General features: G+C 36.8%; 1 protein-coding gene across 1 annotated transcript; it reads right to left on the reverse strand.

The window, feature by feature from the left end:
• Positions 1–10,347: 10,347 nt before the first annotated feature.
• klf1 (Kruppel like factor 1 (erythroid)) lies at positions 10,348–17,010 on the reverse strand. The gene is made up of 3 exons (XM_028454099.1): positions 16,913–17,010; positions 13,516–14,380; positions 10,348–12,034 (listed from the first exon to the last, which is right to left on the reverse strand). Exons 1-3 carry the CDS (start codon positions 16,985–16,987, stop codon positions 11,859–11,861), a joined length of 1,116 nt encoding a protein of 371 aa, XP_028309900.1. The 5' UTR covers positions 16,988–17,010; the 3' UTR covers positions 10,348–11,858.
• Between the last annotated feature and the right edge of the window lie 380 nt (positions 17,011–17,390).

Raw genomic sequence — 17,390 nt, forward strand, 5'->3', positions numbered from 1 at the left:
ACCAAAAATGGTGGAAAAGGTGGTGAAATGGGATTTTAAAAACCACAGAAATTGGTTGAAAGTTGCATATTACAGTGGTCAAAAAAAGACAGAAAAAAGTGTCAATATTGGCTTAAAAGTGGCAGAAATTAAGGGAGGCAAAAATAAGCATGAAATATGGTGAAAAGAGGTTAAAAGTGACAATAATGGTCAACATATGTGACATTAGGTGGAAAAGTGGTGGAAAGGGTTTTAATTTTGGAAAATGTCTTGAAAGTGAAAAAAATGTGTAGAAAAAGCATTGAAATTTGATAAAGAAGTGGCAGGAATGGGATTAATGTACAAAAAGGAGCAAAAATATGGCAAAAAAGTGATGCAAACAATAGGTTAAAAAAAAGGTAAAAATAAGCAAAAATGGGCTCAAATTGTTCCGAAAATATTCTTTGTTTCTTGAAGGCATCTGGTGACCCCCTCCCAGTGTCTCACGACCCCAATGTTGAGAACCCCTAATCTAAACGACATCAGAGATGATCACAAACGTTATTTGAGCGCCAGCTTGGCCATTGGTATATCTTAAGATAATTTTATTTATCGTCTCGTTTAATCCTGAAAAACAGGGCCTATGTTCTCCAAACGTAAAGATATTTTTGCATTTTACTGTTCCTTAGGTCAGAACAGAAATGACGAAGAAAGCTTTTAGGTTTTCTACTTCAACTACAGTACATGGAGCGTTTTACAGTCAGAGCTCAAACTCCAACATCCTGTGTCTAGGAATGAATCCCATTACATCAATGTTTTATCACCTCCTCTGACACTGAGGTCATATTTTCCACAAAAACATGTATTCATTTGTTTGTCTGTTAGCAAGATTATGTCAAAAATACAAACTTTGACAGCATTTTACCAAAGATAGATCAGAGATTGACCCTGTGGTCAGCCAAAACCTGCTTCATATTTTACTCGTCCTCTTTATCAAATGTATTGTTAAGTGAGACAATCATTATAAGGATTAAACTGTAAGCTTTGATTGGTTTGCATTAAATGAACTTGAGGTGCTGATGGAGTTACCATCCATTGGCAAAAGCAAGTCGTAACGTGTGATGACGTGAATGAATCTGTCTCTGCTGTGCAGTGTAGTGTAACAATAAGACAAGATAAGATAAGATGCAATATGCTTATGTACAGTAATGCCTGTAAAACAGAGTCAAATGAATGCATTTATACACAATTTGATTATACACAAGAATAGACCATAGTCTGTGTGTGTTTAATGTCCAGTAATATGTAAAAACATGAATTATTCTGTGAATGACCAAATAATCCAAATGTAGATATCTCAAATTCACCAATTTCATTAAACTCTACAATCTTTTTTAGGGTCTTGCAAATTTCCTTTGTTTATGTCACATGAATGCAATCATTTTTAATTGCAAACTGTGGAAAGAAGTCTCAATTTTTTCATAAATCTTGCAATTTCTCACAAAAAATTCCACAAAATTATTTTTAAATTACACAAAAATTGGTTACAAATTCAAGAATCTTTTAAGTGAAGCTCCAACAGGGAATGAGATGAAGATCAAACTGGTCCATGTTTGACAACCCTGCTCTAGAGCAGAGGTTCTCAACTGGTATCACCATGGGAACCACATTTTTGCCAAGGTCATTAAATTGCGACCTACTTTTTTTTTTTTTTTTTTTAAATTCAACCAACCAAATTTAGTTTTTTAAATAATAGCTGTTGAAAAAAAAAAAAACCCACACATATTATCTTTTTTAAAAGATAAATCTATATACTTTCCTGTGCAACATGCCTGTCAAAAGAAAAGTTTCTTTCAAAATAAAAGTTAAACATGAGACTAGGGTTGGGCGATGACCAAAACTCATATCTCTATATTTTTTCTCAAAATGGCGACATACAATATAAATCAATAATTTTAATTCAAATAAAGTCAGACCAGGAAGACAATTCTGCATTAAATATACTGATACAAAATGCCACACAGGCTCATTTATTAACAAATAGTTGCCCAATATGTGTCACTTTCGGCTTTTTCTCCTCTAAGGGACAGCACGTGTGAGTGAGTTGTGCAGTGTGGTTTGTTTAGGGGAAGGTCTGAATTAGAACACATTCAGAAATCATCTATAACTGTGCTTTTCATGCAGTTCTGAGAAGTAGCAGAAGCAGAGACTCCTAAAATGAGTATTCTGATGCAAAATAAGCTATAAAAAATGTAAGTCAATATAAGCAATAATGAAATAGAAAACTCGATATATCTCCCAGCCCTACGTGAGAAACATTAAGTATTTTTTTTTAACTTTTGACCAGTTGTCCGCAACCCACCCAGTACAGGTCCCTGACCCCCTTTTGGGTCCCGACCCACTAGTTGAGAATCACTGCTCTAGAGGATGGTGCTGTTGTTTCCTTTTATTCAACATCATGGTCACGTGATTAAAAGCCACGTTACTTCAGAAAAATCTACTAGATTGAAATTGTCATGACTCATGACAATAAATGCAATATGAATTTGTCATGCTTTGAATTTAATTTTTCACTTCTCAACTGGGATAGGTCGCTGTGACCCTGAACATCAGACATAATCAACTGGCGGCTCGGGGGCCACATGAGGCCCTCGGTCTAATTTACATACATAAGTAAAATTACACCAAAAACACATGATATGGTAGAAAAATACACAAAAGTTACTCCAAAAAACACACAAGACAACTACAAAAATACAGAAAACTACAAATATAAATTCCAAAACTACAAAAATAACTCTTAAAACCCTAAAAACAATACAAACTGACTCCAAAAACAAACAAATGACTTCAAAAATAACAGAAAAATAAGCAAAACAACAACAAAAATGCACAAATGAATGTGATGAAAGTTGCCCATCCCAAGACGGTGCATGTACAACTTTTCAATACGCAATCTGAGGATTCTACATATCTCATAGTCAGCACACAATCTTCTGTTGTTGTTCTGTTTTAACACACACATCAGTTTCCGCTCAATTACTGAATTTCTCAATGGACACGTTGGCTTTTGTTGTCGTGGAAGTCAAAGTCAGACAATGTGTCCACGCTGCACTGTTGGATTATGCAACGGAAATGTTGCATAAAAGCAGCAGTGAGGGGTGTGCGACGAGTAAACTCCCATTTGGAGTTTGGGAATGCAGGTGGAAAACCAAGCAGAGTACAGTCAACAATAAAACCACGATACTGTTAATCATTGTCAGTTCTTTAAACCATTGCATATGGATGTCATAAATATGTAGAGGTTTTATAGCTCAGATGAAAGCATACGCTTGAAGATGTGCAACGTGTGTTTGTTTTTTACGGTTGTTGTTTTAAGTGTGGTAATATAATTCACATTGGGAGTTTTGGCCAAAGAAGTACATTTTTTATCACTGTTCTTTACTAGTTTTCTCAGATATTTGACGCTTCATGAGCTTATTGGCCACACAACACTAGGACGGACTGCGCTCAGAGCCAACGGTGTCCTCGTTTGACTCTGTGTGTGTGTGTGTAAACTCAGGTTCAACTCAGGAGAGCTCACCCTCCTCTATCTATCTCTTTTTTCCCTCTTTTGTTTCGTGTTCTTCATTCATCCACTCACTCAAAGCCTCTTCCGTCGGCCAGCGGCTTTAATCCTTGCACTGCTTTTAGACCTGAAGCCAAAATTTTCAATTACGCAAGGTTGGATAACAATAAACATATTCATGTTTTTGCACAACCACTCCCATCTAAATGTAATTACACTGAATCAGCAAAGAACATCCAGCTATTATGAAACCTTTTAACCACTTTGTTTGGTGATTGTGCAATGCAGACAAATTAACAATGCATATGGAATGAATCCTGATGCCTCAGTGGAGCCCTGAAATAGCTCTGTTTAATAATGCAGTGAACGTCCATTCATAGATGCTTATGACCGAGACAAAGCTCCTGGAATACTAATGCTACGACACGCTGTCAAACAGACTATGTGCTTCTCTGGAATCCACAGAGTGAGTTTGGTAATGTTTGGTAAAATGAGGCATTAGCAAAAAATCAGAACGATGTTCTTTTCTGTTTTACAGACAATAACTTACTGGGAGATGTTGACTGTGTTGTTAATGTTGAATGTTTTTATATTTATGGTTGTGGAGAATGGAGGTTAGCCCTGCTGTTCTCAGCTAGAACGTCACAGGTTTATGTCGTGGATGGATGGAGGGATGGAAGGATGATTGGATGGATGGATGGATGGATGGATGGATGATGGATTGGTAGCTGGATGGATGGGTGGAATGATAGAGTATTGAATGGATGGACAAAAATTGATGGAAGATGAATGTATGTATGTATTTTGGTATTTTATTTATTGATTATTTAAAAGGGACAATGCACATTAATAAACAAACAATGCTGTAAATGAGCAGATTTAGCCAAAAGAAGCTAATTTTCATCTGGTGTCCCTGCGCCAGATTTTAAAAAGCAACTTAAAATGTAAAATATATTCAAAACATGACAAAAGAGAACAAGTATGACAAATAACAAAATAATTACTGATAAAACAAAGCAACAAGTCTGGACTAAAACTTCCACACAGTAATATTAGAACAGGAACACATTTCAAATGAAATAGTTAATCTATACTTAACACGAGAAACAAACAATGTACAAAAATCAAAATAAAATGAAATAAAATAAAAGTTTTTGTTGTTTTACCTGCCGTGGAAAGGGGGTGTATGTGCCATGTTGGATGGATGGATAGATGGATGCAAAGAATAATGGATGGACAAAAATCGATGGAGGGTTTAATGGATGGATGTATGGATGGATAGAGTAATGGATGGGTGGACAAAAATGTGTTCAATGGATGGATGGATGGACAGATCGATGGATGGATGGGTGGATGGTTGCATGAATGGATAAAGTAATGAATGTATGAACAAGAATTGGTTCAATGGATGGATGGACAGATTAATGGATGGTTTAATGAATAATGAATGAATGCATAGTTGCATAGATGGATGGATTAATTGATGGACGATGCGATAGATGGATGTGATAGACGGATGCGATAGGTGGATGTGATGAGCGGGTCTTTGGATCATTTCACGAAGAACTTAAATGAGAGGTTAACAGTTGCTGCTGTTAGCAAAGTTAGCTTCTATTAGCTTTGTCTTCAAGTCAAAGTCAAACCTTTCTAAAAAAACAAAAAAAAACTTTCCATAGCATTAAATTCCACTGGGGAAATCAAATTCTATAATCTCAACTATAAATAGCAGCATCATGTTGAATCTCTTGCATTAGAATATTGCAAGTGATAGCTACACAGTGATAGCTACACAGTGATAGCTACACAGTGATAGCTACACAGTGCTAGCCTAGCAGTGATAGCTACACAGTGATAGCTACGCAGTGATAGCTACACAGGGCTAGCCTAGCAGTGATAGCTACACAGTGATAGCTACACAGTGCTAGCCTAGCAGTGATAGCTACACAGTGATAGCTACACAGTGATAGCTACACAGTGCTAGCCTAGCAGTGATAGCTACACAGTGATAGCTACACAGTGATAGCTACGCAGTGATAGCTACACAGTGCTAGCCGAGCAGTGATAGCTACACAGTGCTAGCCGAGCAGTGCTAGCCTAGCAGTGATAGCTACACAGTGCTAGCCTAGCAGTGATAGCTACACAGTGATAGCTACGCAGTGATAGCTACACAGTGATAGCTACGCAGTCATAGCTACACAGGGCTAGCCTAGCAGTGATAGCTACACAGTGATAGCTACACAGTGATAGCTACACAGTGCTAGCCTAGCAGTGATAGCTACACAGTGATAGCTACACAGTGATAGCGACACAGTGCTAGCCTAGCAGTGATAGCTACACAGTGATAGCTACACAGTGATAGCTACGCAGTGATAGCTACACAGTGCTAGCCGAGCAGTGCTAGCCTAGCAGTGATAGCTACACAGTGCTAGCCGAGCAGTGCTAGCCTAGCAGTGATAGCTACACAGTGCTAGCCTAGCAGTGATAGCTACACAGTGATAGCTACGCAGTGATAGCTACACAGTGATAGCTACACAGTGATAGCTACGCAGTGATAGCTACACAGTGCTAGCCGAGCAGTGCTAGCCGAGCAGTGATAGCTACACAGTGCTAGCCGAGCAGTGCTAGCCGAGCAGTGCTAGCCTAGCAGTGATAGCTACACAGTGCTAGCCGAGCAGTGCTAGCATAGCAGTGATAGCTACACAGTGATAGCTACGCAGTGATAGCTACACAGTGCTAGCCTAGCAGTGATAGCTACACAGTGATAGCTACGCAGTCATAGCTACACAGTGATAGCCTAGCAGTGATAGCTACACAGTGATAGCTACACAGTGCTAGCCGAGCAGTGCTAGCCTAGCAGTGATAGCTACACAGTGATTGCTACGCAGTGATAGCTACACAGTGATAGCCTAGCAGTGATAGCTACACAGTGATAGCCTAGCAGTGATAGCTACGCAGTGATAGCTACACAGTGATAGCTACACAGTGCTAGCCTAGCAGTGCCAGTTTAGCAGTGCCAGCTTAGCAGTGCTAGCTTAGCAGTGCTAGTTTAGCAGTGCTAGCTTGGTTCTATGCTTCTATTGGAAGCTGGATATGAACTTGTGAAAAAGTCTTAGTCAATGTGTATCAATGATCTTATCCAACAACCAAGCAGCTCAAACCCCCATAAAAGTAGAAAATCCCCTTTATTTTACCCTGTAGAGTTGTGTACACTGTGTTTGATATAAATACTGAGGCTTACTTATGTCTGTACATTTATATTTTTGTTTTCCCACATAGGTTAAAGTGAGTGTACTCAATCATAAACTCTGACTGTAATAAACAAAAGACAGTAACTCCCACGCCTTTATCCGGAGGTTTGTCTGAGTGTCTGTTTTTGCTTCTGTGTACTTTATTCTCCAGATGCCCTCGAATGACTCCTCGAAGGAGGAAAAGTCCACATTTGATTAATCTGTGCTTTTCCTTGAGAGACTTTAATTACACGTGACTTGTGTCCTTAGTAAACCTCACTTCCACCTCCAGGCTTTCATGTTGACGCTCTGCAGCTTCAACAAAAACAAAACCATTAAAGAACACATTTTCTTCATGGAGTGAGGAAGAAGAGTTCCAACAGGCTGGAGAAACTAAAGTCATGTTTATGGGGGGTCGATTGTAAAGTTGCACATGTTAAAATAAAAAGAAACGTTTTGCAACATTTAGTGACAAAGCCACGTTCAAAAAACATGGGTGAATTTGTTTTATGTTACTTTTGACCAGATTTAGAGTAATATTTGTAATAATCTTGAAAAAATACAATGTCAATGTTAAATATAAATGTAAATGTTAAATCTTAATGTTAAATGCTGAATTTAAATCTAAATATGAAATCTAAATACAAATGTTAAATCTAAACGGGAAATCTAAATCAAATCTAAATGTTAAATTTAAATGTAAATGTTAAATCTAAGTCTAAATGTTAAATTTAAATCTATATGTTACATCTAAGTCTAAATGTTCAAACTAAATGTTAAATATAAATTCTAATCTAGATGTAATGGGTGAAACTAAATGTTTAGCTAGTATACAAATTTGCCGGAAGTACTAAAATAAAAGCTAATTCCGGTGAATTTGCATATTAGTTAAAAATGCAGTTTCACCCGTGACAATTAAATTTAACATTTACATTTAGATTCAACATTTAGATTTAGATTCAACATTTACATTTAGATTAAATATTTAGATTTAACATTTAAGAATTAAAGTAAATGATGAGTATCTTAGCGTGCGTGACTTTTGCCGCCCTATGCATGTGTACCTTGAGTATGACTTTAGATTATTTAAATCTTTTCAGGCACTGCTTGTAGTGTCATGGTTTCAGTATCAATATAACCACAACACATGAATCTGTTTGAATTCATTGTTGAGTATCTCTGATACAACAAAGATTGCTGCTGTGACCTTAAATTTCACTTCCATGATGCATAAGAGCAGCATAATGCTCATTCTGTGAGAATAAAATCATGTAAATGGGTAAAAGAAGCAGAACATGAAAGCAAAGAGCTGACGTTTTGTTTGTTTTGTTGCTCTCAGGTCACTGCAGGTCAAAACTGCACCTCTGTCCTTAATTCACCTCTGAATTTTTAATCATTTTGCCTGGAACTCTGCGTTAAAATGAACCCAGGTGCATGTATAGCTCTAAGGTGACGCTTCACTGACCAATAAACACACTCTGACAGCTGCCAACGCTCTAGTCAACATTAGATGATTGTTTTAATGACCAAATACAACTTAATGCTTGTTTCTACACCATGAGAACAATGCATTTTCAGGGCCAGGAAACACAGAAATTAGTATTACGTGTTGTAAGACAGAAGGAGAAATGTGTCATATGACACAATAACACCAGTAATATTAAATTAAAAAAATACATTCTGAAAGCATTGATGGTTTGAAAACAGCAGCCCTGCCATCTAAAGTTCAATGGCTGTCTTTGCAGCTTGTATTTCAGAACGTGTTGAGGAAATCCCAGGATTTTATTTGGGATTATCTTGTCAGATCAATAAATGGTGAACACAATGTACTGAGAATGTATTTGTTTTCCTAAGCTAGTTTAGAATCAGCCATGACAGAGCCCAACATGGTAAAACAAGACAAGATCCAGCTCATGTGAGATGTATTAGAGCTGATAAATAACAACCATAAATGTAACGACACCCGAATAATGATTAAAAAAAAAAAATTCTAATAAAACCTGAAAAGTAATAACTGGGCAATAATGTAACAAAGTGCTGAGCCCAAAATGTAAAAACTGTATATATATATATATATAACACTAATGAAATAATAATAAAAGATAATTAAAGCACTTCATAGCATTTTATATATATCATGAGTATGGCAGACCATTTAGGAAATTAAATATATATATATATATAGATATAATATATATATATATATATATATATATATATATATATAGTATATTTATAAGAAAAGTTTGGATAGATTTTTACAAACGCAAGCTGGATTTGTGAAAATATGACATAATTCTTACATTTTACATATGTGACATGATACACGATTAGTTAAAAGTTGTTTGCTAGTAGCTAGCAAAACAGGAAGATGATCATTTTCACTAAAAGTGATCAACGTCAATCAAAAATTGGAAAAGAACGGGAAAGTGAGGAACCAGTTAAAAGTATATGGAAGCTACACAAGACTACGGACAGGTGGTCTTAATGTTATGGCTGATTTTTAAAAATGAAGCTATCTCAAGAAAAGCAGGCTCACATAATGACATGTTTTAATACTTTATTAACACAAAAATTATTATTATTATTTCTAAAGACCTTAAAGCAATATAGTGGCTTTACAAAACATAAGACAATAATATATCTCGAGTTGGTGTAAAATTGTTGTCATAATAAATGTGTTTTATCCCTTTCAGATCATAATAATAACAGCAGGAGGAAGGATGCCAGTTATTTACAGCTTTAGATTAATCTTACAATTTTTTTTGTCCTCCCTATCTTAAAATAATATGCACAATTTAAACAAAAAAAACACAGTAAACAACAAACAACTTAACACTTTGGCTTACGTACACCTTATGCTTTTTTTTTTTTTTTAACATTACAATGACAGGGATATCAGGTGTTAGCTACACTCTTTGGCAGGTGATTGTTTTCATAGTGTTCAGCAGAGGTTCTCAATATGTGGGGCGGGACACAAAAGTAGGTTGTGAAAAATAATAATAATAAAAGACCGAATGCTTTTATTTGAAGGGGATTGTGTATTCACATATTTAACAATTTGTGAAACTAATATTAATTTCCTTCCAATTACAATGTTTCTTTTATTTCTTTTTAACTCTTTCTGAGAGCTTATTGTTCATCCAAAGTTATTAACCAATCAAACATGTTAGCGTTATTAAAGTTAGCGGTAAGAGGTGCTCCCAGTCACAGATATGATCAGGATTAAAGGGTTTCCAACATTGAAGAAGCTAAACAATAACTACATAAAAGCATGGTTGCAGGGACTAATGTATCAGTAAACATTTACAGTTCAAGGCTGGATGAAGAAATAATACATTAGAAGAAATTGATAAAAAGAAGAGGAATAGAAAAAGTACCATGTTTTCCAGATTACACTTTGCATGGAAGTAAATCGGTTCGTTTCCAATAAATGTACAATTTTTCGGGAAAAATCCACAGATAAGTCGCCCCCAGTTATACGTTGCATGCCCAGATACTAGGCTGTTTTGAATGGGCTAGCTGCAATGCTAACTAACAACAAACTCAACACACAAAAACAAAAAAACAAAAACAATACAACCGCTTTCCCTGAAGGAAATGCAAATGAGGATGCAGGTGCTGGTCGCTGCATTAGGTTAGCCTCGCGTTAGCATTAGCATCAACCTAGCGTTAGCATTAGCATCATCAGGTAGAACATAATTGGAACACTTATGATGCCGAGCAGCCTCACTATTGTCATTGCTGTACTTCATTATTATAGTTATTATTAATATTATTATTCCGTCCTATTTTTTTAATCTTCTTCTTCCGTCCATCTACTCACTTTTCAACTTTTTAAACTATCTAATTTGTTTTTTGGGAATACTGATGATGCCGAGCAGCCTCACTATTGTAATCGCTGTAGTGACATCATCACTGCTGATGACATCATCAGTTGAAAACAATGTTTTAACAGAAGTTCTACAGTGTTCTGCATCCTCACTAATTAGCACCATTTTAGGCTAATAGCATGCTTTTTTCTTAATGTGACAAGCTATTGTAAGAAGAAGTCAATAGCTACAGACACCTGCTCCTCCTCACTGCTCCATGTCTGCATATCAATTCATTTACAGCTTTTTATGGCTAATTATTACTGCTGCTGCTGCTAGCTTGCTACGCTAACTGTCCATCAGCTCTACTTTACCGGGACGAAACCAGAGTCCACTTTTTCTTTCCGCCCTTGAGCACAATCAGACAAAGGAACTAAATGTGGTGATTTGGATACATCATGCTAGCTATTATATTGTTTTTAGGAATCAAATGTAAACAGACTTTTCCTTGGTTAAAAGTTAAAATTCACATTTTTAGTCCCTAGATAGTGCTGCTGAAAAGTCCACAGGTAGGTCGCTCCACCGCATAAGTCGCGTCCTCAAACAGATGCAAGTATTGCAGTAGAAAAAAAGCACAAACAAAGTTAGATAGGTTAAAAACTAGCAAAGAAATGCTAGCGTGAAAAAGGCAAAATGGTGAAGAAAATGTGACGTACAAACACTGCAAAGCAACTTATACAAATTGCCGTGTGTCGTAATGAAGTTTTCGTAAGAACCTTAAAGGATTTAGGATGAATTTATACATGTGTGAAAGGAAGCTAGATTTAAACATACTGAGCTTTTTGGTTTATGTTTTTTGTTTGTTTTTGCTTTGAGTTTTTTTTTTTTGCTTGCCACTTATAAATGTTATGTATTTTTTCAATTCATCAGAAATTATTCAACCTTTACACATTTTTTTTTTAGGCACAAAGCCTTTTAACATGTATATTTTGCCCAGTCTGGAGAACATTGTTTATTAGGTGAAGGCATTATAGGAAGTTATATGATATCTGCATGTGTGTTGCATCTTGGAACAAGTGCTCTTCTTTGGCAGTTCAGTACTGTAATATCCATCTTTAATTCTCTCCGATGTGTCTTTAAACAGTGGATATCAGTCATTTTAACTCATTTAGTTGCTTGCTTACATGTTATATTTGTGTGTGTGTGTGTGTGTGTGTGTGTGTGTGTGTGTGTGTGTGTGTGTGTGTGTGTGTGTGTGTGTGTGTGTGTGTGTGTGTGTGTGTGTGTGGCTCTTCAGGTGTGTCTCTTCATGTGCAGAGCCAGGTGGTCCGAACGTGAGAAGGCCCTGTGGCACAGCACACACTCGTAGGGTTTTTGACCTGTGTGCTTGCGGTAGTGTCGAGTCAGCTCGTCTGAACGAGCAAATTTCCAGCTGCAGCCGTCCCAGGAACACTGGTACGGCTTTTCTCCTGATGGTAGAGGACGACAAAGGTGATCAGGCAAACTCTGGAGCATGCATTTAAAATACTGATGTTAGAACATCTGTGTGGATTATAACTTAGGTTAGTGGTTCCCAAACTGGGGGAGGAGCAAGAACAGTCTTACTGAAGATTGAGCAGAATTTTGATTAGAACATCTGTCCAGATTGTTCCTATTTTTTGAACATCTGTGTGGATCCTAAATGATGTTAGAGCATCTGTGTCAATCATAACCTTGTTTATAGAACATCTGTCTGGGTTGTGACTATTGTTTGAACATCTGTCGAGATCAGGACTATTGTTTGAACATCTGTCAAGTGGGTGACTATTGTTTGAACATCTGTCTGGGTTGTGACTATTGTTTGAACATCTGTCGAGATCAGGACTATTGTTTGAACATCTGTCAAGTGGGTGACTATTGTTTGAACATCTGTTTGGATAATGACTATTGTTTGAATATCTGTCAAGTGTGTGACTATTGTTTGAACATCTGTTAAGTGTGTGACAATGATTTAAACATCTGTCCGGATCGTGACTATTGTTAGAACATCTGTCTGGATCGTGGTTGAACATCTGTCTGGATTGTGACTATTTGAACATCTGTGTGGATCCTGAATGATGTGAGAACATCTGTGTCAATCATAACCTCGGTTATAGAACATTTGTATGGATCATGACTATTGGTTGAACATCTGTCTGGGTTGTGATTATTGTTTAAACATCTGTCTTGATTGTGACTATCTGAACATCTGTGTGGATCCTGAATGATGTGAGAACATCTGTGTCAATCATAACCTTAGTTATAGAACATCTGTCTGGATCTTGAATATTGATTGAACATCTACCAAACGCCATCACATGACACGGATTCAGACTTCAACATAAAAGTCATCAGACTAAACAGCCTCAGACGCAAAACACGAAATTACGTTGTATTTTGAAGAAACCGGAAAAACCCATGACGTCATCAGATACGAGAGTAAGTTTAAATGTTTTAAAAGTTAAAAGTTAAGGGCTGCTTGATATGGACCAAAACTCATATCTCAATAGTTTTTCTTAATATGGCGATATACAATATCAATTTTGATAATTTTATTTCAAATGAAATCTCACTATAAAGACAATTCTGGGTTAAATTTGCTGATGCAAAATGCCACACAGACACATTTATGAACACCTAGCTGCACAATATTAGCCACTTTTGGCTTTTTCTCCTATAAGGGACAGCATGTGTGAGTGAGTTCTCTAGTGTAGCTTGTTTAGGGAAAGGTCTGGGTTAGAACGCACTCACTAATCCATTTAACTGTGCTTTACATGCAGTTCTGAGAAGTAGGAAAAGCAGCAACACCTAAAACAAGAAAAATATATATGTCGATATTGTAATTTTCTAATATCGCCAAAATAAAACACCTGATACATCTTGAATCTTAGTATATTGCCCAGCCCTACCGAGCTGTGTGAACATGGCGTACCTGTGTGTGTGCGGAGGTGGGCCTTGAGGTGTGAACTCTTTGTGTAGGTCTTGCTGCAGCCCGGGTATTCACAGCGGTGGACTGCAGGCTTCTTCCTCTCCGGTGGTCTCCGGCCACGCTTCCCCTCCTCCCCACCAGGGGGCAGCTGTGGTCTCATTAGCAGGGGCTGGTGTGGGGGGGGCAGAATGCCTGTGGTCTGGCTGCGTGGGTAGTCACAGAAAAGGCCGGTGGTGTTAGCGAGGTGGGGCACGTAGCTGTAGTGTCGGGGGTCCGGGGTGAGGTTCTGAGTGGGGAGGAACCGGCCGTCGGGGAGGGTCGCCATGGAGGGGTGCTGCTGGGGGTAATAGGGGCTGAAATCCCAGGGAGCAGCTTTATTAAGGTTCCCTCTGCTGTGTCTTTCCACGCCCCCTACCTGGAGGAAGTCAAACTGAGCCACGTTGTGAACATTGGAGAATAATTGACCTCCTGATTGGTTGTCACTATAACCTGGGTGGTAGACGTCCGGCTCCACGGCCAGGCTTTCTACAGGCGACATGAGATTTGTCATTAAACCCGTATTGTTCACCTGCGGGCTCTCCTGTCCCACTGCATCCTTAACCACGCCTTCATCTTGATAGGCTCTGTGTGGGTTGAGTGGAAGCAGCCTTTGGTTGTTGTTGTTGTTGTTTTCCAGGCAGGGATTGAGTTCTGTTGAATGGTTGCTCCACTCAGATAGTAGGAACTCAATGTTCCAAGATGTTGTGCTGTCATCGTCCAGGAGCTCTTCTGTCACCTGCTGGGAATCCTGCAGCTGCTCCGAACCGCTCGGTGAGCGTTTGTTACCAGAATCGTGGAGAGCGAGAGAGCCTTCATCAGCCTTCCACACCTGGACGGATAAAATGGAGCAATTACTTTAAAAAATGCTTGAAATAAAATCTGTTTTGGAATCTAGCTTGAAGAAGTTCACAGGCCAGCCTTCGCAATAAGGCCACCATATTGGAGATGGACCCTAGGCTGACGGAAAATTGCGCTCAGCCGGGCTGAACTGTACAGAATGAAGCGATCAAGATCATGTTTCAACGCCTTATTTGCCCCCCCCCCCCCCCCCCATCCCCTCTCCCTCCCACGCAGTGGCAGCAGGAGGGGAGCTGCACGGACGCGCCCCCCAGCACAATTAACAAATATAGTAATATATATATACAGTATATTGAGCACAACACAAAGTTTTTGCAGTAATGCAGTTATTCCTCTTACAAAAATGCTTAAAATTGTCAGCTTCATCCTTCTTGAAATCAATTGCCTTAGTTTGATTAAACATATTTAAAACACAATATTAATGTATTAAAGCGTTGTCTACTTCATTTCACTGTTGCTAATCGTGAAAGCTTTCTTAATCAATTACTTAATCTAATAATAAAAAACAGAATCATTAGAATATTCAATTAAATAAATAAATCAATAGCAGCAGCTCTCGATTAAACTTGATTCATTTAATTTTATTTTTAGAAAAGTAAGTAAACAAATTCTAACCACATTTGAAAAAACTAGACACTAAATGTGAACAAAAAATGTCGGAACTACATTTAGAATAATTTTATTCAAGTAATGATTACGTTTGAAGAGAGTGGTGTGAATGGGCGGGACTTGACAAATATTGAGCCAATCAGAAGTCTGTATGGGCTGTTACTGTCCAACATAGTTCGGTTGAGCTGCCACTGTGCAAATTGGCGGGAGGAAAAGAAAATACTAAGTAAACAATTAAAACACGTTGATCTAAATCTACTATGAGTTATAAAGTCATCTTATTTATAAAAGTGTTTATTTCACTTTATTAAAATGCTTATAGCTATTTAATTGATTACATTATTTGTGTTTAATAAAAATAGACATTTTCTGATGACAAAAGTAAATTAAAATGTTGGTTAAATTAAAACACAAGCCTAAAGACTAAATTCAAACTTGGTAACTAGTTACAGTAGATTCTCTTCATCACACTTTGCCACCATCTAGTGGTTTAAATATAAACTAAATTCATGTTACTGTAAAAGTTTGTCTTGATTCGGGTTTAATCAAAATACTTCGGCGCTAATTTGATTTATTTTATTATTCTGAATAATTAAATATTGCAATTAGATAATAACTATTATCGTGATTTTAATTTACTCATTTTCCATATCCAAAACCAAAAGTTGAACACTTCTAGAAACATGAGTAAAAGTATTAAAACATCACTAGTTTATCTACATTGCACATTAAAGTGGTACATTACATATTATGTATCACGCTTTTAACCATCATGATTATGGGACGTTTAATTTTCTTATTTCCCTCATCCAAAAGTTGAAATATTGATGAAGGAAGAAGTCTGACATTATTTTCAACTGTGCAATAAAAGTTCACTACACTACAAGTAGTGTTGACCTATGATGACACAAAAAAAAATTAAATAAAAAATCAAATCTGGGGCGAGAAATCTATCTTTATTATTGTCACAAAAAGTCGCAAAATATTGTAAATCAATATTTCTTTCCCACCACAAGTAAATTATTACATAAGTTGGTATATATACTAATATCCTCCCACTCCAAACTCCAAAAGACAGAAATAACTTCAAAAGCAGTCAATCTTAAACAGTCACAAAAAGAAGATCTTATCTAAAAAAAAACGTTTAAACTGTACCAGATAAGGAAAATGTCTCATTATTTTTCCGTCCAGTCAGCTTCGGCTTAATCAAGATCTGTTCCAGTGACTTAAATTCCTGTTAAAATAATGTCTGCATTTACCGCCACAAGGAAAATCTGAATAAATACCCCAGTTTCAATCAAAATAAATATACTGTATGCAACACATCAAATCATCTTTCACTGAAAAATCTCTTTGGACAAAAAGATCGAACCACCAAAATAAAATAACTTTCACAACTTTTTTTCTTTTTTAGTCAGTAAATAATTCTGATACTCAAGGAGTAATATAAAAACATATATAATAACATTAAGGTATGAAGTTTCTAATAAAAAAAACTCCTTTTTGTGTTTTTAAATGCATGACAAACTGAAGCAAAGGATGAATTTAATTATTGAGAATATAATAGAAAAATTAACAACTGAACATTTCCAAAGTTTGTTGTTTGGTCCATATTTTTATTATTATTAAGATCTTTTGATATTTTCAAATTACACTCAAAGATATGGGAATTATATCTGATCTTTACAAACTTTATTTTTCTGCTTTTTTGATCAACTTTACTGACAACATTAAAAAAAGATACATTCATACAAGACAAATACAGAATATTGTATATGCAATTTCCCTTTATTCTTACAGTTTTGTTGTAGAATAATTGACAATATTATTGTAATTTTGCACCAAAATGTTCTCCTCTTTGACTCTGAAAGAATGAAACTTATGAATTACTTACTTTCATGTTTTCACCGCAGTGTGGAAGGTTGGTGAAGGAGCTGAATGAAGGAAGCACAGCCTGGGTGACAGCCATCAAACACTGGAGAAAAACGTCTTTTCTTTGGTTTCTTAAATCTCTCCTTTTTTCCCCTCCTGATTCCCACTTTTTATTATTATTATTATTATTATTATTATTTTATTATTATTACATGTGTCCCTGAGCTAACAGTATGTCAGACCCAATGTTCCTCCATGTTCGTCCATCCACACGATAGAAAAAGTGACACAAACTTCTTTTTGGCATTCCTCCTCCTTTCGCTATCTCTTCCAACTCTCTCTTGTCTATCTCTGTCAGCTGCAAGTCCCACTTCAAATCTCTCGTTTTCATGCAGGTCTTGACCGTTAGGAGGGGGAGCGTGAAGCGTGAGTGGCTGTTTCCTTTCCTTTACATCTTTAAACTGCTGATTTTTAATTATAACAAATGCCTCCCCAATCTC

This window comes from Gouania willdenowi, chromosome 1 (assembly GCF_900634775.1).
Source record: "Gouania willdenowi chromosome 1, fGouWil2.1, whole genome shotgun sequence".
Classification (NCBI taxonomy): domain Eukaryota; kingdom Metazoa; phylum Chordata; class Actinopteri; order Blenniiformes; family Gobiesocidae; genus Gouania; species Gouania willdenowi.